Source organism: Myxine glutinosa, chromosome 10 (assembly GCF_964187855.1).
Source record: "Myxine glutinosa chromosome 10, kmMyxGlut1.1, whole genome shotgun sequence".
Lineage (NCBI taxonomy): Eukaryota > Metazoa > Chordata > Myxini > Myxiniformes > Myxinidae > Myxine > Myxine glutinosa.
The window spans coordinates 77,728,844-77,751,343 of record NC_136270.1 but is presented as its reverse complement, the minus strand read 5'-3'; the positions used below and the strand labels follow the sequence as shown (position 1 = coordinate 77,751,343).

At 49.1% G+C, this 22,500-nt stretch overlaps 1 protein-coding gene across 1 annotated transcript in view; it reads left to right on the top strand.

Moving 5' to 3' along the window:
- LOC137434074 (tudor and KH domain-containing protein) overlaps positions 1-22,500 on the top strand; it is a 127,331-nt gene that overhangs the window by 39,545 nt on the left and 65,286 nt on the right. The window contains exon 4 of the mRNA XM_078785786.1: positions 5,749-5,989. Within this exon, the coding sequence (XP_078641912.1) occupies positions 5,749-5,989 (241 nt within the window). The remainder of the gene's footprint in view (positions 1-5,748; positions 5,990-22,500) is intronic.

Here is a 22,500-nt window from a genome sequence, read left to right as displayed (position 1 = left end):
TATAGATATGTTTGCTCTATTATATTGAGACTGGTGTGGTCACCCGTGGGAATCCCACTGGCATGGACGTGTGTGACATTTGGACATCTTGATTTAGATGCTGCACATTAAATTTTACAAAATGGTTACTGGCAATTCATCAGATCCAGAAATGGTGCAATGAACACAATTTATTTATTTCACATAATATGTGACCCCTCACTCTCCACCTGATGCTCTCCTCTCTCCACCCCTCACGCCTCCCCAGTCCCACTCCTCCTCACACTCCCCTCCAATCACTCCTCACTCTCCGCTCCAATCGGCCCTCGCTCTCCAGCTCCTCGCTCTCCAGCTCCTCGCTCTCCAACCCCTCGCTCCTCGCTCTCCAACCCCTCGCTCCTCGCTCTCCAACCCCTCGCTCCTCGCTCTCCAACCCCTCGCTCCTCGCTCTCCAACCCCTCGCTCCTCGCTCTCCAACCCCTCGCTCCTCGCTCCTCGCTCTCCAACCCCTCGCTCCTCGCTCTCCAACCCCTCGCTCTACAACCCCTCGCTCCTCGCTCCAACCCCTCGCGCCTCGCTCCAACCCCTCGCGCCTCGCTCTCCAACCCCCCGCTCCTCGCTCTCCAACCCCTCGCTCCTCGCTCTCCAACCCCTCGCTCCTCGCTCTCCAATCCCTCGCTCCTCATTCTCCAACCCCTCGCTCCTCGGATTTGGACATTTTGTCCAAATTGTGGACGGATTTGGACAAAACTTGGTGGTCCGGTTGGGTGTCTGATAAGGACAATTTGATTCGATTTTGGTGAATATCTGAATATGGATTCGGATATGAGAATTATTTAATTTTTCAAGTGATTAGGAGATAGGGCCAAAAACGATACATAGCAGGATATCTCAAAGTTATGGATGGATTTGGACGAAACTTGTTGGACAGGTTGTTTGTGACGAGGAAGAATGGATTCAATTTTTGTGAAGATCCGGATCCAGCTAGGAGAATATTTAAAGTGATTCTTCACCATTGAGTGATATGGCCAAAAACGAGGGGTAAATCAGGGTATGAAAGACTGGACCTATGGTGATTTCTGTGATTGATTTTGATTAAATGTGATTCTGTATTGTGATTTTTCTGGCTTACTCTGAGAGACAAAACGTAAACTGTTCACCAGGTGGAGGTATGCTCTCTACTGAGTGCCGTTCTAGTTACGTTGGTTATTAGAAGCGGCTTTGGGAAAACGTCACAATAAGCTATCTTAATGCGGATATAAACCTCAACACGGAGTTCGTCCAAGGCGCAAATCCCCCTTGTTGAGAGGGGGAAGTTCAATCGCTACATTCTCTGTCGTGTGACCCTTAGTCCTGCCAAGTTTGGTTGCGATTGGATATGTAACGACCGAATGTATCGTGTTCAGCCAGACCAGCCACCAAATTGTGTATTTCAGTATGATTGAATGAAGGGACTGTTAATGTTGTATGCAAACCATGGCAAACGTTTGATTGAGCAGAAATGAGACTGAACGAACAGGTGGTTGTTTTTTTAAAGAAGTTTTATTTATTTAGACATGCAGTGTAATGCTGTACAGATGCATGCCAACAACTATACTTTTCTTATCATGTACATGTTTATGGTAACATTAATGCTTTTTTGTTGTTATAATGTACATTATGAAATATTAACATCGGACTTCGCTCTTCTTCTGACCACGATGTTCTCTGTGCATTTAAATGATTGCTCTTGAAGGATCAATGAAATGAACAATAAAAGTCCTTTTCGGTTTGTTCTCATATGCAAGTTGTAGATATGAATTGTCTCACAAAAGACATGTCAATATATTCACTTAGTCGTGGCCAAAAATATTGGCACTCTTACACATTTTTCAAATAATGCACCATTTCTTCCAGAAAATTGTTGAAATTAAAAAATATTTTGGTATCCACATGTGTAATTCTTTGGTGTGCAGTGGAACAAAACAAATAGCTGAAACGATTACTAAATCTTAGCTTATTCCACACAGAAATCCTAAAATGGCCCGGACAATATTATTGGCACCTTCTAGAAGTTTAGAAATAATTGGATTTCAAGCCGGTGATTCTTTACTTTGGAATTGAACTTGCCTGTGGTGAGTTGCAGGTGCCTGCAATGTAAAAATCACTCATTCAACCAGTTTCAATCGAGGAAAGGAGTCATTCTGCTGTTTTGTGTCAGTGTGTACCACAATGAGCATGGAGAAAAGAACGAAAACCAGAGAATTGTCTGAGGTCAGACACAAGAGGGCAGAGGCGGACACGGAGGGAGGGCAGAGGCGGACACGGAGGGAGGGCAGAGGCGGACACGGAGGGAGGGCAGAGGCGGACACGGAGGGAGGGCAGAGGCGGACACGGAGGGAGGGCAGAGGCGGACACGGAGGGAGGGCAGAGGCGGACACGGAGGGAGGGCAGAGGCGGACACGGAGGGAGGGCAGAGGCGGACACGGAGGGAGGGCAGAGGCGGACACGGAGGGAGGGCAGAGGCGGACACGGAGGGAGGGCAGAGGCGGACACGGAGGGAGGGCAGAGGCGGACACGGAGGGAGGGCAGAGGCGGACACGGAGGGAGGGCAGAGGCGGACACGGAGGGAGGGCAGAGGCGGACACGGAGGGAGGGCAGAGGCGGACACGGAGGGAGGGCAGAGGCGGACACGGAGGGAGGGCAGAGGCGGACACGGAGGGAGGGCAGAGGCGGACACGGAGGGAGGGCAGAGGCGGACACGGAGGGAGGGCAGAGGCGGACACGGAGGGAGGGCAGAGGCGGACACGGAGGGAGGGCAGAGGCGGACACGGAGGGAGGGCAGAGGCGGACACGGAGGGAGGGCAGAGGCGGACACGGAGGGAGGGCAGAGGCGGACACGGAGGGAGGGCAGAGGCGGACACGGAGGGAGGGCAGAGGCGGACACGGAGGGAGGGCAGAGGCGGACACGGAGGGAGGGCAGAGGCGGACACGGAGGGAGGGCAGAGGCGGACACGGAGGGAGGGCAGAGGCGGACACGGAGGGAGGGCAGAGGCGGACACGGAGGGAGGGCAGAGGCGGACACGGAGGGAGGGCAGAGGCGGACACGGAGGGAGGGCAGAGGCGGACACGGAGGGAGGGCAGAGGCGGACACGGAGGGAGGGCAGAGGCGGACACGGAGGGAGGGCAGAGGCGGACACGGAGGGAGGGCAGAGGCGGACACGGAGGGAGGGCAGAGGCGGACACGGAGGGAGGGCAGAGGCGGACACGGAGGGAGGGCAGAGGCGGACACGGAGGGAGGGCAGAGGCGGACACGGAGGGAGGGCAGAGGCGGACACGGAGGGAGGGCAGAGGCGGACACGGAGGGAGGGCAGAGGCGGACACGGAGGGAGGGCAGAGGCGGACACGGAGGGAGGGCAGAGGCGGACACGGAGGGAGGGCAGAGGCGGACACGGAGGGAGGGCAGAGGCGGACACGGAGGGAGGGCAGAGGCGGACACGGAGGGAGGGCAGAGGCGGACACGGAGGGAGGGCAGAGGCGGACACGGAGGGAGGGCAGAGGCGGACACGGAGGGAGGGCAGAGGCGGACACGGAGGGAGGGCAGAGGCGGACACGGAGGGAGGGCAGAGGCGGACACAGACACACACGAAGGCCTGAACAAGCCAAAATCCTTCTGGGAGAATGTCCTGTGGACAGATGAGACCAAATTAGCTTTTTGGTAAAGCACATCATATCCATGTTTACAGAAAACAAAATGAAGCCTTCCAAGAAAAGAACACTATCCCTACAGTCTTTTTGTCTTCTACCGAGTCCTCTCCGGCCTTGCTCCCCCAGCTCTCTCTGTGTTCTGTCCCCCTAATATTCCTGCAGGTCACACAAGATCTGCCAGCAACCCTCTTACGGTTAAACTGCCAAAATCTCGGCTCTCTGCTCACCTTCACTCCTTCATTCCTCTTTTCTGCCTCTGGAACAAACTCCCTCACTCTCTTCAATCCCACTCCTCCCTCCAGGTCTTTAAAACAGCTGTTCACCACCATCTCTTATCCTCCCCCATCCAAAACCTTGATCTTTTCTACCCCCGCTAATTCACCCCAGATACTTTTTTTGAAATTTCAACTTCTTTCCTGGAAGTCCTTGCAGTGTTGTGTTTTATACGTCTCCCACCTCCCCCCCAAGCCCTCCCCCTCCCACATTTCTCTCGATGTCCTTGCTCTCAAATGTTTTGTCCTTTCCCCTCTCTCCCAATCTTGTTCCGCTCCCCTTATTTTGTGTTTTATGTCGGTTGCCTTTTTGTGTGATTAATGTTAGCTCTTTCACGAGCTTCGATCTTGTATACAAAAAAAATCATGCAGGTTCAGTGATGTTTTGTGGTTGCTGTGCTGCCTCTGGCACTGCGTGTCTTGAATGTGTGCATGGCATCATGAAATCAGGAGATGACCAAGGCATTTTGGAGCGCAATGTTCAACCCAGTGTCAGAAAGCTGGGTCTCCCGTCGAAGGTCATGGGTCTTGCAGCAGGACAATGACCCCAAACACTTCAAAAAGCACCCAGGAATGGTTCAGGACCAAAGGCGGGACTGTTCTGAAGTGGCCAGCAATGATTCCAGATCTAAATCCCATTGGACACCTTTGGGGAGATCTGAAAACAGCAGTTGGGAGAAGGCACTCTTCAAATCTGGGAGAACTGGAGCAGTTTTCACAAGAAGTGTGGGCCAACCTGCCATTAGAGAGTTGTAGGAAGCTCATTCATGGCTATAGGAAGCGCTTGACTGCAGTTATTTTGTTCAAAGGCCAAATATTAAGTCTAGGTGTCAATAATTTTGTCAATGCCATTTTTTTATTTTCTGATTTAAAAGGATATATTTCAACTTATTTTTAGAGAAAATTGAGTTATTTGAAAAAAGTGCAAGGGTGCCAATATTTTTGGCCACAACTGTAAAAACTCCCTGTGTAGTGTCCCTGTGCTGGTTTATAAAGCTGATTGACTTGTGGGTCACTGTCTTTATTGCCATATGCGAGAGTACTTTAAGCTTCCAGCAGTATACAATGATGTGACCAAGGCCGCCTCGTCATGTCGAGCTGAGATCGTATTGCAAACTGTTCTGCTTAAGCTAGGCCCCTGATGCAGTTGTATACTGCACTTGCATTGCCGTATGGTACTTTAAACTGTCTTCAAGCATTTTATGTTTGGTATGCTTAATTATACTAGGGCATGCCCGTACTATATATATGCCCGTACTATATATCTATCTAAAATTATATCCCCCCCCTCTATTTACATGAAATTGTTTGGTCCATTCGCAACGCCAAAGCGAACGGCGAACGGCTTGCGAGTACAGTGACAATCCCCCCCCTCTATTTACATGAAATGGTTTCGTCCATTCGCAACGACCACAGAACCCCCCCCTCTATTTACATGGAATGGTTTGGTCCATTCGCAACGCCGGCACACGCGATCGTTCGCTGCTCTCTGATTGGTTGAATCGTTTTTTGGACATAGCTCGGTAAGTAATTGTCCGATTAATATGAAACCTTGAAAAGGCACATCCTCGGGTCCCCAGCAATATACCTGGCAAGTTAAAAGTATATCGGACCCGTGGTTGTCGAGAAACAGCGGTCACAGACAAACAAACGTACGTACAGACGTACAGACAGAGATTACTGGAATTATAGATAGATATTATAAACACAATGAATGAAACGATAGAATGGACCAAATCTATTTATATGGGACACTATGATTGGGACAATATGATTATGTGTATTTTTCATTGGTCTCGTATCCCATCAGTTGGAGAAGGAAAGTGGAGCACGCATTGTTGTTGAAAATTACAGCGGTGGAAAGCCGGCTGCGGTGATTCAGGAAGCAGTGGGAGCAGCAGGTGATGGTGAAAAAGACAGGATGATCACTATCAATGGGTCTGCTTTGGCGGTGTGCCGAGCTCGGATGATGTTGTCCAATATTATTCGGGAGAGCACTGTGCTGAATGAACATCTCTACGTGCCACAGCGATATGTTGGACGCATCATTGGTACGATGATGGAAGTTGCCGTCGAATGCTATCTATTTCCATTTTTGCACTCCACCATTGTTCACATTTGTCCACTACTTGACATTTGCAATATTTCCCATACCAATCAATCCTCACTTTGATGTCAGTGCTATCCGATTCATTGTTCCATGTACTTGCAAGGTTCGACTGCAGTATTGCTCAGACTGGGTAGTTCTCAGACTAACAACTCGGACTGGGCTATTCTTTCCATTTCCTAATCAGGGGTCACTTTTTAACTTTTTTTGTGATCCGCCGGGCCACCTAAACAGATTTTTTTTTGTTCTTTTTGTTTTTTTTGTCACCCGCCAGCGGTCATACGGTGGCCCGACCGTATATTTATTTGCTGGTTAATCGAACTTCATAAAAATCAGTATCCTCGATTAAAATACTTTCTCACGACACCGAGATCAAATTTCAGTGCTTTTCATACCAGCAACCTCAACTCGTAATCACAGAACACTCCCATCAGCTATTCAATCGTCTGCCTACTAACTTGCAGCAAAATAATACTTCAACTATTTTAATGTTTGCTGGAGAAAAATCTCTTCATATATTAACACATTTATTGCGTTTTCAACAACAATTGTTAACTCTGCACAACTTTCAGCTATTGACGAGATAATTGTCATCATGAAATCTTGAAAAATAGTACTAAAATACATGTCACTGTAAAACATGAGTATTTTTATTTGATGGACATTCAGTTTCAAAAAATATTGGGTCAAACTTTGATGTAAAGAACAGTTAATTTAACACGGTGTGAATTTGCCTGACGAGCATGCGGCTAACGATGTGCTGCATGCATATTGCAAGCTCACGGCCTTGCTTCTATATCCCGAGGCGGCGTTAGGGAAATGCAAGCCAAGCTCAGTCTCGCACATGTGCTGGGGTGTGTTCACCGAGCTGTATATACAACTGAAGCGAAGCTGCAGCACGTGCTCACAGGGCAAGCAGCCACCATGTTGGAATACCCTTCCCTCGCTAGAACGTGAAAGGTACAGGCATAGCTGAGTGATAAGCGTGAATGCATATGGACTTTATCGGGTTCCGTTGACAGATTGATTCACATTTGTTTTCCTCTTTTTTGTTTTTCCCTCTTAACCGTGTCATAGAGCCACGAAGGTGACTGATGAAACTGAGAATCTGATTTTAGTAAGTCAGAAGCGTCAAGTTGAGTTGGTCTGCGAGAATAACTGAGTGTCAGTGCCCCAGTAAAATGGAATTAAAGTGTGGTGGGGCTAGGGGAGCCGAGGGGGGGGGGGGGGGGGGGGTTGTCCGATCACCACCGATCTGGGGTTTATGGCAGAGTGGCCAGACGGAAGCCTCTTCTCGGTGAAAGACACATGAAAGCCCGCTTGGAGTTTGCAAAAAAGCACCTAAAGGGCTCTCAGACTGAGAAACAAGATTCTGTGGTCTGATGAAACCAAGATTGAACTGTTTGTCTTCCGTCTGGCCACTCTACCATGTAGACCAGATCGGTGGAGTGTTGCAGTGATGTTTATCCTTCTGGAAGTTGCTCTCATCTCCACACAGGATCTCTGGAGCTCAGCCAGAGTGACCATCGGGTTCTTGGTCACCTCTTACCAAGGCCCTTCTCCCTCGATTGCTCAGTTTGGCCGGGCGGCCAGCTCTAGGAAGTCCTGGTTGTTCCAATCTTCTTCCATTTAAGAATTATGGAGGCCACTGTGCTCTTGGGAACCTTCAATGCAGCAGAGATATTTTTTGTAGGCTTCCCCAGATCTGTGCCTCGACACAATCCTGTCTGAGCTCTGCAGGCAGTTCCTTCGACCTCATGGCTTGGTTTTTTGCTCTGATATGCATTGCCAGCTGAGACATTATATAGACAGGTGTGTGCCTTTCCAAATCATGTCCAATCAATTGAATTTACCACAGGTGGACTCCAATCAAGGTGTAGAAACATCTCAAAGATCAAGAGAAATGGGAGGCATGTGAGCTAAATTTCAAGTGTCATAGCAAAGTGTATGAATACTTACGTAAATGTGATATTTCACGCTCCTCTCCAACCCCTCGCTCCTCTCCAACCCCTCGCTCCTCTCCAACCCCTCGCTCCTCTCCAACCCCTCGCTCCTCTCCAACCCCTCGCTCCTCTCCAACCCCTCGCTCCTCTCCAACCCCTCGCTCCTCTCCAACCCCCGCTCCTCTCCAACCCCCCGCTCCTCTCCAACCCCCCGCTCCTCTCCAACCCCCCGCTCCTCTCCAACCCCCCGCTCCTCTCCAACCCCCCGCTCCTCTCCAACCCCCCGCTCCTCTCCAACCCCCCGCTCCTCTCCAACCCCCCGCTCCTCTCCAACCCCCCGCTCCTCTCCAACCCCCCGCTCCTCTCCAACCCCCCGCTCCTCTCCAACCCCCCGCTCCCCTCCAACCCCCCGCTCCCCTCCAACCCCCCGCTCCCCTCCAACCCCCCGCTCCCCTCCAACCCCCCGCTCCCCTCCAACCCCCGGCTCCCCTCCAACCCCCCGCTCCCCTCCAACCCCCCGCTCCCCTCCAACCCCCCGCTCCCCTCCAACCCCCCGCTCCCCTCCAACCCCCCGCTCCCCTCCAACCCCCCGCTCCCCTCCAACCCCCCGCTCCCCTCCAACCCCCCGCTCCCCTCCAACCCCCGCGCTCCCAATCCAACCCCCCGCTCCCCATCCAACCCCCCGCTCCCCATCCAACCCCCCGCCCCCCATCCAACCCCCGCCCCCCATCCAACCCCCGCCCCCCATCCAACCCCCCGCTCCCCATCCAACCCCCCGCTCCCCATCCAACCCCCCCGCTCCCCATCCAACCCCCCGCTCCCCATCCAACCCCCCGCTCCCCATCCAACCCCCCGCTCCCCATCCAACCCCCCGCTCCCCATCCAACCCCCCGCTCCCCATCCAACCCCCCGCTCCCCATCCAACCCCCCGCTCCCCATCCAACCCCCCGCTCCCCATCCAACCCCCCGCTCCCCATCCAACCCCCCGCTGGAATGAATGCCAGTTTAAACAGGATTACCTTTACTTCTGTATAATAACGATGAATGAAATAATAACGAAGAAATGGCAATTTCTCATCTGTCGCGATATGTGAACGAAGCTGTGCCCCTATCTCCACATTATTGTGATGACATATACATTAAATATTTAATCGTGACGATTGTCATCAAATGGGAAAGTCCGCCACAAATTTTAAATATATCTCACCATTTTCCCGTCTGTTATTTTAGGCGGTGTATAACCGACCATGCCGCGATTTTTAAAAACTATAGTGGGGTCACCCGTGGGAATCCCACAGGCATGGACGTGTGTGACATTTTGACATTGAGATGGATGCTGCACATTCATTTTTCAAAATGGTTACTGGCAATTCATCACATCCAGAAATGGTGTAATGAACACTTTATTTATTTCACATAATATGTGACCCCTCACCCCTCTCCACCTGACACTCTCCTCTCTCCACCCTCACGCCTCTCCAATCCCACTCCTCCTCACACTCCTATCCCATACCTCCCCACACTCCTATCCAATACCTCCCCACACTCCTATCCAATACCTCCCCGCACTCCTCTCCAAAACCCCTCGCACTCCTCTCCAAAACCCCTCGCACTCCTCTCCAAAACCCCTCGCACTCCTCTCCAAAACCCCTCGCACTCCTCTCCAAAACCCCTCGCACTCCTCTCCAAAACCCCTCGCACTCCTCTCCAAAACCCCTCGCACTCCTCTCCAAAACCCCTCGCACTCCTCTCCAAAACCCCTCGCACTCCTCTCCAAAACCCCTCGCACTCCTCTCCAAAACCCCTCGCACTCCTCTCCAAAACCCCTCGCACTCCTCTCCAAAACCCCTCGCACTCCTCTCCAAAACCCCTCGCACTCCTCTCCAAAACCCCTCGCACTCCTCTCCAAAACCCCTCGCACTCCTCTCCAAAACCCCTCGCACTCCTCTCCAAAACCCCTCGCACTCCTCTCCAATCGCTCGTCGCTCGCCTCTCCAATCGCTCGTCACTCGCCTCTCCAATCGCTCGTCACTCGCCTCTCCAATCGCTCGTCACTCGCCTCTCCAATCGCTCGTCACTCGCCTCTCCAATCGCTCGTCACTCGCCTCTCCAATCGCTCGTCACTCGCCTCTCCAATCGCTCGTCACTCGCCTCTCCAATCGCTCGTCACTCGCCTCTCCAATCGCTCGTCACTCGCCTCTCCAATCGCTCGTCACTCGCCTCTCCAATCGCTCGTCACTCGCCTCTCCAATCGCTCGTCACTCGCCTCTCCAATCGCTCGTCACTCGCCTCTCCAATCGCTCGTCACTCGCCTCTCCAATCGCTCGTCACTCGCCTCTCCAATCGCTCGTCACTCGCCTCTCCAATCGCTCGTCACTCGCCTCTCCAATCGCTCGTCACTCGCCTCTCCAATCGCTCGTCACTCGCCTCTCCAATCGCTCGTCACTCGCCTCTCCAATCGCTCGTCACTCGCCTCTCCAATCGCTCGTCACTCGCCTCTCCAATCGCTCGTCACTCGCCTCTCCAATCGCTCGTCACTCGCCTCTCCAATCGCTCGTCACTCGCCTCTCCAATCGCTCGTCACTCGCCTCTCCAATCGCTCGTCACTCGCCTCTCCAATCGCTCGTCACTCGCCTCTCCAATCGCTCGTCACTCGCCTCTCCAATCGCTCGTCACTCGCCTCTCCAATCGCTCGTCACTCGCCTCTCCAATCGCTCGTCACTCGCCTCTCCAATCGCTCGTCACTCGCCTCTCCAATCGCTCGTCACTCGCCTCTCCAATCGCTCGTCACTCGCCTCTCCAATCGCTCGTCACTCGCCTCTCCAATCGCTCGTCACTCGCCTCTCCAATCGCTCGTCACTCGCCTCTCCAATCGCTCGTCACTCGCCTCTCCAATCGCTCGTCACTCGCCTCTCCAATCGCTCGTCACTCGCCTCTCCAATCGCTCGTCACTCGCCTCTCCAATCGCTCGTCACTCGCCTCTCCAATCGCTCGTCACTCGCCTCTCCAATCGCTCGTCACTCGCCTCTCCAATCGCCCGTCACTCGCCTCTCCAATCGCCCGTCACTCGCCTCTCCAATCGCCCGTCACTCGCCTCTCCAATCGCCCGTCACTCGCCTCTCCAATCGCCCGTCACTCGCCTCTCCAATCGCCCGTCACTCGCCTCTCCAATCGCCCGTCACTCGCCTCTCCAATCGCCCGTCACTCGCCTCTCCAATCGCCCGTCACTCGCCTCTCCAATCGCCCGTCACTCGCCTCTCCAATCGCCCGTCACTCGCCTCTCCAATCGCCCGTCACTCGCCTCTCCAATCGCCCGTCACTCGCCTCTCCAATCGCTCCTCACTCGCCTCTCCAATCGCTCCTCACTCGCCTCTCCAATCGGCTTTTTCCCGTCTAGTTCTTTTTCTTGCTGCATCATGTTCAAGTTTGCATTGACGTTCGTCGACGAACTCGTTCACCCATCTCATTCGTTTTCTTGCTGCATCCTGTTCAAGTCTGCGTTCTTCATCGATCGTCTCATTCATTTTGGAAATGGAAGTTTCCACGCAACGCATGAATTGTCACGATCCTCAAGAGGAAGTGTCTCGTAATCATCAAATGACAAATGGCAAGTAAATTACATTGTGAAAATTAAAGATTTCAAATAAACCGATTTAAAGTGTATGCGCACATAACTAATAAAAAAAACAAAGAAATATCTCTCGGTAATTTCCTGAAACATGTTTTACTTCCGGATAATAATGTTGAATGAAATAAGAAGGAAGAAATATACGTCGTTTTTGTGACGACTGTCATCAAAAGTAAAAGTAATATATCAACGGAAAAGAAAAAGCGAATTTTTAATATATGTCGACATTTTCCCCGACTGTTATTTTAAGCGGTGTATTTTCATGTATCATCGTGGCGCGAATTTAAAAATATATCTCGGCAATTTCCCATGTGTTCGTGAATGTTCGCAATTATTTCTGACACCGTCTAAAACCATCCACAAAAATTAAATCAGATGGTGAATTCGAGATAAAATCGTCAGGGTGACTCAATGAATGGGCTTTATGTTACAGGCCTTTGAGATCATTTCGTTCTATAAACGGAAACTTTCATGGGATTCTCTTCCCGTTTTTTTTCAACCGTGTCTAAAACGATGTTAGCCACTGTTACAAATGAAATGATATATCGAATTAGAGTTTAAATAAACGTTTGTGAGAGAGAAAGACTGCACGGGCCTAACTAAACAGGCCTCAAAGCTATTCGAGTTAATAAAATGGTGGATATTTGTTTACATGAAGCCTCTCCAATAATGGGTGGAGCTACTCTAAACAGAGTAAGCCACACCCCCGGTCAGACAGACAGACACAGAATCACCGGAGCCTATTATAATATAGATATAATGAAACATTTACATTTTGTAGTCCATTGTATCATTTAAATAAACATAAATGCAAATTTCGCATGTAGAAAATAAGTACACCCTTGGCTCTAATAGGTGGTATTGCCCCCTTTGGCAGAAACAACCTCAAGTAGGCGTTTCTTATAACTGTCTACCAGTCTGACATCGACTGGGAGAAATTTTTGCCCACTCCATGCAGAATTATTTCAGCTGTGCGATGTTTGAGGGGTTTCTTGCATGCACAGCTAGCTTTCAAATCCCCCCACAACATCTCGATGGGATTTAGCTCCGGGCTTTGACTTGGCCATTCCAGAACCCTCCATTTCTTTCTTTTCAGTCATTCCTTGGTGGATTTGCTGGTATGTTTAAGGTCGTTGTCATGTTGCAAGGTCCACCTTCGGTTGAGCTTCAACTTGCCGACAGATGGCCTCACATTATCCTCAAGCACCCTCTGGTACAATGAAGAATTCATAGTGGATTCTATGATGGTGAGCTGCCCAGGCCCTGATGCAGCAAAGCTGCCACAAACCATAATATTTCCACCACCATGCTTTACAGTTGGTATCAGGTTCTTGTGGTCAAATGCTGTCTTTGGTTTTCGCCAAACATGTCTTCTGGTACTGTGGCCAAATAGCTCTACCTTTGACTCATCTGTCCAGAGCACATTGTTCCAAAAGTGCTGGTCTTTGCCGAGTTGTTCATTGGCAAACTTTAGTCTTGCCCTGATGTTCTTTCTGGAGAGCAAAGGTTTCCTCCTGGCACACTTCCCATGTAGATCAAATTTGTGCAGCCTCTTTCTAATGGTAGACTCGTGCACTTTGACATCAACAGTGGCAAGAGCTACCTGTAGGTCCCGTGATGACATTCTGGGGTTCTTTGAGACTTCTTTCAGCATCTTGCGGTCTGCTCTTGGGCTGAACTTGCTGGGGTGGCCTGGCCTGAACAAGTTGGCAGTTGTTTGGAATCTTCTCCACTTGGAGATGATCTTCCGGACAGTCGAATGATTGATTTCAAATTGTTTGGAGATCTTTTTAAATCCCTTCCCAGACTCGACGGCATCTATAACCTTCTTTCTGAAGGCAACAGAGAGCTCTTTTGATCTAGGCATGGTGAGCCGCACACTTCAACAACAAAGAGCAAACCAAACTAAATGTCTGAGGTTTAAATAAGACAGGTTCTTCCAAGATCCTCTCTAATGATCTAATCATTTGCACCTGAGCTGGTGCACCTGATTCTAATTTTAGGTATTTGAAGTAGTGATAAATGTAGGGGTATACTTACTTTTTCCACATGCGAAATTTGCATTTGTTTATTTAAATTATACAATGGACTACAATGTAAATGTTTCATGATGTTTGTTATATTATATCGCCTTTATCAATATTGTTGAAATGAAGATCAAATCGCTGTATGTTGAAATATGTTGAAAAAGTCAAAATTTACATGGGGTGTACTTACTTTTTCACGTGACTATTTCTTCGTTTTTATTTTATTAGTTGTGTGTGTGTGTGTGTGTGTGTGTGTGTGTGTGTGTGTGTGTGTGTGTGTGTGTGTGTGTGTGTGTGTGTGTGTGTGTGTGTGTGTGTGTGTGTGTGTGTGTGTGTGTGTGTGTGTGTGTGTTCTGAGTGTGTGTGTGTTCTGAGTGTGTGTGTGTTCTGAGTGTGTGTGTGTGTTCTGAGTGTGTGTGTGTGTTCTGAGTGTGTGTGTGTGTGTTCTGAGTGTAAATATTGATGATTAAAGGTTTGCCCCCATAGTTAGTCCACATGCAACACGTAGGCCACCTTAGAACATTAGTTATGTCATAGCATGTGTGAGGATAAGGCCAATCCCATTGGTGATACCTGCGTTGTGTAAAAGAAATAAGCTTAGGTCCCGTTCATTTTGCGGCCACCCTCCAAATCGACCTCGTTGGGCAGCATCCATCCCGCTACCTGATTCGGCTAATCCACCTCCTTTGCCAGCAGCGTTCGCTGCTCTTGGGTTTTCGCTCAAAACCAGCCAAATGCCACGAGGTCGGCCTGGAAAGGGGGCGGAGCCCGAGGTCGGTGTGTGGCCGCGTCGAGCAGCACGTCACGAGACGGAGAGCCAACAACCAACCAGGGCTCAGGTGACATGGCGTGAGGGGCGTGGTAAGGGCGCGGCTGGCAAGTTACAGAGGGTTCGCTGGGCGGCGCTATATAAACGCGTGCGCAAAGCCCTTGTACAGGACTCTTGAGGAAAGCGCATGTCCAGGACTCCCTGGGGAAGGTTGGCTTTGTAAAGGACTCCAGGATTGACACAACAGCTCGCATGATAAAGGCCTCGTGAGGGAAGCGCGTTGGAAGAGGACTGCAGCGGATACGCGCTTTGAAAGAGCATGTATGCTATTGAACTTGCACTGGGGTGCGTATAGCGCCAGTGCATTTATTACGTACGCGGCTGAGCCGCGAAGTAACCGCCAGCCAGCCTTGCCTTTCGCCCAGTAATTGTCCGCTCCGAGTATACGACCCGCGGGAGTTTCTGCCGCCCTGACCATCTGCTTCACGGTACAAGTCAGCGACCGGAATAAACTGCCTGGACGCCATCATCCCTGGACCATCAACCCGACCATCTACATCCCCGTGTGAGTGTGTCTGAGAGTGAAACGGGCCCATGTCCAGGGTATAAGTTAAGACTGTATAAGCTTCACTGTGTGTTCTTCTCCTCCTTCCTGTACAAATTGTAATAAACCAATCTGTTCTTCCTGTCTTTCCTAATTCGACCGTATCAGTCCTTTCCTCCATTGGGTAAGCGTGGCACGATTCGGAACTGCTCAGATCGGGTTTAGTTCCTGTTAACAGCTCGGATCACGGCTCGCTATCGCTCGGCGTTTCCACTTATTTCCGTGATTCGGGCGGGGTTATTTCCTTGCTTCCTGGGAGGTGTTGGTAATTAGGTATTAGGAATTTGGCCTACGACCCTACCCAACGCTGACCGGAAGGAACGTCATAGCCCCGGATCGCGTCGGCTAGTAAAAGACAAAAAAGACAACGGGACTAATCCCCCCTTGGTAAGGGGAAAGGCCGACGTTGAAATCTGCAAATATATATACCGTATTTTCCGGTGTATCAACCGCACCCGTGTATCAACCGCACCCCCGATTTTCGACTTCAAAAAAAGAAAAGGAAAAAAAAAATCATTTTCGAGGGGGGAAAAAAAAAAAATCAGGAAAATTTAAAAAAGAGAAGAGAATAAATAAATAAAATGGAAAGCGAAATATAATGAAAGGAAAGAGAAACTGAAGACAGAGTGAAAATACATGAAATGAGTTGAAAGAGAATTTAAAAAACATTATAATTCTTTCTTGCCAATGTGGGGCCCTGAAAAGGGCAGTTGGGTTTAGTCTCTAAAATCCGAAGAAGTCCTCGTCATCCGTTTCTTCAGTCCAATCCGAGTCGGGGTAGGCGAGATCCTCGTCGTCGTTATCCTCTTCTCCATCGTCGGAAAAGGGCCGTTCGGTTTAGGCTCTAAAATCCGAAGAAGTCCTCGTCATCTGTTTCTTCAGGGAAGACATTACGAAGATCATCATCCGAGTCTGGGTAGGCGAGATCATCATCGTCGTCGTTATCCTCTTCTCCATCGTCGGTCACTGCCACTTCATCCTCCCAGATGATGTCATCTTGAGTGCCATCAATGCGAATGGTGAAGCTTGGTCTTGGTCAGGATAGAAGCGAATGGTGAATCTTGGTCTTGATAGCTCGAACAGGATAGAACGAATGGTGAAACTCCCCGTTGACCTCCGTTTTATACATTCGCCCAGCCCATGCGGCGGCATCAAAGCCGACTTCAATAGGTAATACCGCGGCGTTGGTTAGACAATAGGTACGTCATAATGTCCCATGCAAAACATCCTGTTTACCATGTTGACGCTTTTGTTTTGTGACTTAATCCTGTCTTTATTTAGCACACTCTATTCACTATGTGACCTGTCATTCAAGGAGGACTAGTGAAAGTACACATTTTCACCAACACGCATAGAAAAATCAAATATTACAAACTTCAAACTTTCTTGTATCTTGACTGGCAGCAGTAATCGGCGTTGAACCTACCTTAGTAACGTAATTGACGATCATTCATCATTGTATCCCCGCAACCCCAAAGTAATATAAAGATTACGTCCCGTTGATATGACAGTTTTTCAATGCACAAATTTTTCGGTTACTATGTATCAACCGCACCCCCTTTTTTAGGGTTTTCCCGTCGGTAAAAAACCGCGGTTGATACACCGGAAAATACGGTGTGTGTATATATACAGGGGGCTGCAAAAGTAGGTATACAGTAATGAAAAACGAAACGTATTTTCTTGATTATACAAGCATATCAATAATAACATGTCAATAATAAACATATCAATAATAAACATATTAATCTCTCAAATGTTCAAACTGTTTGCCCCCGGCATTCGCACACTCCACTAGTCGAGTGTGGACATCTATGCACACTCTGGCACAAAGGTCTTTATCGGCATCAATTTCCTGGCAAGCCTCCCGTATGAACTGAATCATGGCATCAACAGAACGTGGCTTGCGTGTGAAAACCCTGTCTTTTACACATCCCCAGAAAAAGAAGTCCATAGAGGTTAGATCCGGCGAACGTGGTGGCCAGTCAACGGTTCCCCGATGTCCAATCCACCTGTTGGGAAATTCTTTGTCAAGTAGCGCACGCACAGTGAGTGCGAAGTGCGGTGGCGCCCCATCCTGCTGAAAGTAGAAGTCGTCCTGCTGCTGTTGTTTGCGTACCTGTGGTATGATTGTATCTGTCAGCATGTTCAGATACACGTGTTGATCGACAGTCCTGTGCAGAATGATAGGTCCAACGACACCTTTGCAGGACAGGCCAGCCCACACTCACCCCAGGTTGATTGAGCTGTTGCTCAATCGTGACTTTAGGGTTTTCAGTTGCGTAGTACACACAATTGTGCCGATTAACGGCACCCGATAGCTTAAAGTTTGCTTCATCGGACCACACGATTTTGCGCAGAATGCTGTCACCCTCTCGTTCCTCGTTCAGGATGGCTTCGCAAAATTGTAAACGCCGATCCAAGTCATCCTCTAATAAACCATGTATCAATCGTGGCACGTACATTTTCAGTCCTGCACAGTGCATCAAACGACGCAACGATCTGCGTTCAATACCCAATTCAGATGACGCCCTGTTTTTCGATTTCTGAGGGCTCTGGGTAAATGCCAGGGCGACTTGCATTGCATTCTCTGGCGTTGTCACGGTGACTGGTCGACCACTCCGGCGAGTTGTGGATAGACCCCGTCCTCTCAAATTTGTCACGTATCCGGTAAATCGTGAGCCTCGTTGGTGGAGGCGATGCAAATGTTTCTCGCCACTGCTCTCGCACACGTTCACTATTCTCTGTCTTCCAGTACTGTTTCAAAATCCATTTGTGCTCCTCGTCCGTTGAATTACCAGCCATCGTTAAATTTCCACTTCACCTGCAAATAATAGATGTATTATAGAAAAAATTACGAAAATAAAAATATGAAAAATGGTAATAATGATTTTAATGAATTAAATGAATTCTAGTATTAAATGAATCATAGCACCACTATTATAATACTGGTAATACTGGTATAATCCTTACTGTATACCTACTTTTGCAGCCCCCTGTGTATGTATGTATATCTCTCTGACACATATATATATATATATATATATATATATATATATATATATATATATATATATATATATATTGTTATAGATCGCGGTTAGGATGTTATAGACCGAGCGGTGGTTTAAAACCGCGACCTAACAAAACTCACCCGATTCCACCCGAACGTTGGTTGTATCGCACCCTAGCTGCTCAATGAGGGAAAAGACAAAAGCGACGCAATGCAAGAGGAAAACGGAGACAAAAAAAGGTTTGAAATACTACTACATTTATTCCTACTATTTACACACAAGCAAAAAGACAGATGTCACGTTTATTTACAAGCACAAGACGCAGGTGACACAGTGCAAATTTAGCTTACCTACAGACTTAACTTATATCCCAGGACAGAACAAACAGAACGCTGACTCACGCGGGGAATGCCAGGGATGGCAGAAGGTGGATGGCTGGCGGGAGAGGAAAAGGTCCAAGGGGGGGTCTTGCAGCTCAATCGTGCGTTTGGCAGCCGCCGTTCCTTTTTGTTGGCCCTGCTCCAAACCGCCGTTCAGGCCCCCTTTGGCGGTTGCCGGGTGTCGCTGCTGCGGCGGCCTCCGTCCGCTGCGTTCCCAGGACTTGTCTCACTGGTCTGGTCCCTCAACCCTCAACTCTTTCTTGCTTCTCTCACTTCTCACCACCGACTCCTCTCTCTGGCAACCGACTGTGACCAACTCCTTGCAACCAACTCCTCCTCTCTTCACAACCCTTCTTTTTCCAACCCAGAGTGCATCTCTCTTTCTTCTTCTCTCGTTCCACTTCCGGTTGCGCCCTTTTATAGCGCCCCCAGCGATCACGCCCCCGGCGCTTTGGACACGCCCATCGGGGCGCTCACCTCGGCCCTGGCTGGTCGCACGACCCTCGGGCTCCGCCCCGGACGACGACGGGCGGGCGCGCCCCTCCCCTCCTCTGACGAGGTGGAGACACGCCTTTCTTCCCTGACTCGAGCCTCGTGGTCAATGGCGGTTATTGGAGGGGAGGAGGGGATGGAAAGGGAGAGTTTTGGGGATGGGACGGAAAGGGGGTCTATTCTCTTTCACTGGTGCAATGGAGTACTTTTAATTAATGGGAGACACAGCCTTATCCTAAAACACAGAATAAGAGATAACTATCAAAAGAAAAGATATATCGTGTCCTGCATGTATGTTTTTTATGGACTAACTACGGGAACGCCCTTTGACCTTTATACAACCACAACGGAGGGAGGAGGGGTGATATTTACAACAACCTTTTACAACAACCTTTTACAACATTTTACCACCACCGCAAAATAAAAAAAACATTCTCATATTCACAACAATATATATATATATATATATATATATATATATATATATATATATATATATATATATATACATATACATATACATATACATATACATATACATACATACATACATACATACATACATACATACATACATACATACATACATACATACATACATACAGTGAAACCTTGACTTACGAGTTTTCCGAGATACGAGCCGTCGCTCGGGCGGTTTTTTGCTTTGAGATGCGAGCCGAGATCTGAGTTACGAGCTTACGCCACCCGCCACCAGGTGGGTTCCGGTCACGTGGTTATCTTGCCGTGCAAGCATCTCTGCCGTATATCGCTGCTGCTTTGTTTTCGCATTTTGGTTATTTTGGAAAATTTCTTAGTTTTAACCATGGGTCCTAAGAAATTGAGTGCCAAGGGCAGTACTGAGAAGAAGAAGAGGATGATGTGCTTGGATATAAAACACGCAATCGTCGAAAAACATGAGCGAGGTGTGCGTGTTGTCGACTTGGCGAGGCAGTACGATCGTAGTACTTCTACGATATGTACGATTTTGAAGCAGAAGGAGTCGATAAAGGCTATAATGCCAGCCAAGGGCGTTACGATTATTTCAAAGCTCCGGACCTCTGTCCATGAAGAGATGGAGAAGTTGTTGTTTGTGTGGTTGACGGAGAAGCAGCTCGCAGGAGATACCGTGACCGAGAGCATCATGTGTGAGAAGGCACGAGACATTTACGGGGATTTGGTGCAGCAGACGGCGGGAACATCAACGGACGAGGCATCGGAAGTCATTCAAAGCCAGTCGGGGATGGTTTGATAATTTTAAGAAGAGGACCGGCATTCACTCCGTCGTCAGGCACGGTGAGGCAGCAACCTCGGATGTGAAGGCAGCTGAAGATTTTATTATAACTTTTGCCGAACTGATAGAAGCCGAAGGATACATCCCCCAGCAAATCTTCAACTGTGACGAGACAGGGCTCTTCTGGAAAAAGATGCCGAGGAGGACGTATATAACGGCAGAGGAGAAGAGCATGCCAGGCCACAACTTGTTCAGAGTGCCGGCGATAGCTCGCCTTCTCTTTGTGGAAAACATGGTGAGATCCTTAACATCCAACAACTAATGGGACGCAAACGGGGCGCCCAGTTTAGCGGTACACACATTGATGAATCACCCTGCCTGTGAAACACCGACATGACAGGTTATAGCTGGGTCGGGATTCAAACCCAGGCTGGACAGTTTAGAGTCAAGTGTGCGTACCTCCAGTTCAGGCCATCCTGCCAACTTGTATGCTGCATACAGGTGAAATATAAAGCGCGAGATATTTTTATATATACTGTATATTTAAAAAAAAATTGGTGTGGTTTTTGGCGGGCTGGAACGGACTAATAGCATTTCAATGCATTTTAATGGGGAAATTTAATTTGAGAAACGAGCAAATTGACTTACGAGCTCGGTCACAGAACGAATTAAACTCGTAAGTCAAGGTTTCACTGTATATATATATAATTATATTGTTGCGGATATGGGATTGGCATCCATCCATATCCGCTTGTAAATATTCCCCTATTTCCTCCATACTTCCCAACTATCCCCAATCCCCCATTCCCTAGTCCCATTTTCTGTAAACAACACTCTGTAGACCCGACCTCCCCCTATTTCCCCCATTAAATGTCGCATCCAGGTCCACCGCATCTCACGTAGACAACTATAGGACATCTTGCTAGTTATTCTTAGTCTATGTCAGTTAAGGACTCGTTTCCATTAATTCTGACTCTTCGTTGCACCAGAATGTGATTGTATGGCACCGTTAGGAAGTTTAGGACCTCCCAATACCTCCCCGCAGCTCTTCCTCACGGTTCAGCAGCAACAACAACAACAACAACAACAGCGGCGGAGGCGCGGGGAGTGTGCGTCCTCACTCCGGCTTGGTTGGTGGGGGGTGTTGGGAGGGCACCAGGCCTTTCCAACGAGCCGCCATCGAACATGTGCTCGACGGGGTTACCAAGTAGGGGCTCGCTGTCAGCTCCTCGTCAAGGGCGGAGCCCGGTAACCCCCGCACCCAATAGAAGCGGCGGACCGGTCCCATCTGGGGCGGAGTCAACCAGCCGAGGGCGTGTGACTCCCCGCTGAGCATGCGCAGGAAGAGGGAGGTGACGTCAGATGCGCGCTGAGCTTGGAGAGAGAAAGACGCCACCTCCGAGCGCTGTGACACCTCCCCGCATCTCTGGACTGGACCGTGCTTTATCCTGTCCCTGAGCCAAGGTGCACCTTGTGCTATCGACCACCTGTCCCTTCCTGCCATCAATCCCTGTGTAAGTCAGCCTTGTTCCGTTTGTCTGTGGTCTGTCTGGGTTAAGATAAGACGGTATTTAAGTGCCTATCTCTTCTGTGTCTTTACCTCACTCCACCTTGTAATCTACCCCTTTTCTCCCCCACTGTAATTATATCCTCCTCCGGAGGTCTTGAGAACTGTACCCCTTGCGTCGTTCCATCTATCCCAGTCGTTGTGTCCTTTCCATCATTGATTTAGCGTAGCGCGATTTGGCCAACATTCGAGTGGAATCGGGTGAGTTGGGGAAGAATCGGGGGAACTGTTAGGTCGCGGCAATACCACCGCTCGGTAAATAACATCTAATCCGCGATATATATAGTCCTTATTCCTCAACATTCGGATTTTCTAAGCTCCAACTCCCGGGATTCATTGGAATAGTCGAGAAAACTCTCCTGGTGAACTTTTTTTCCAATCGGACAACATTTACCCCTCCCTCATCGACCTTGAAGTTTCACCCTGAGGAATAAAAACAACAATCCTTGAAAAAAAATTTTTGTGCCATTTATTCCCAAAATGTTAGCTTATAACACACAACATACAGTATTTTATAAATGGTTACCTCATTACACAGTTAAATGTATTAAACTATAACAAAAATCTTAAGCAAAAATGTCCCACAAGGCTCCTAGGCCCGTCCGACTTAGTGCTCCTGCTCCTGCTGGGCCGCCACACCAGCAGCCACGGTCTTCTTTCTGGAGTCCGGGAACTCCGCGTGATTACGAGAGACAACTTGGAGGAGAAATTGCAGTTGCTCATCAGCCTGAGTTAGCATTCGGTTGTATTCCTGGATATATATATTATATATATATATATATATTAGGGTGGTCCTTATTCCT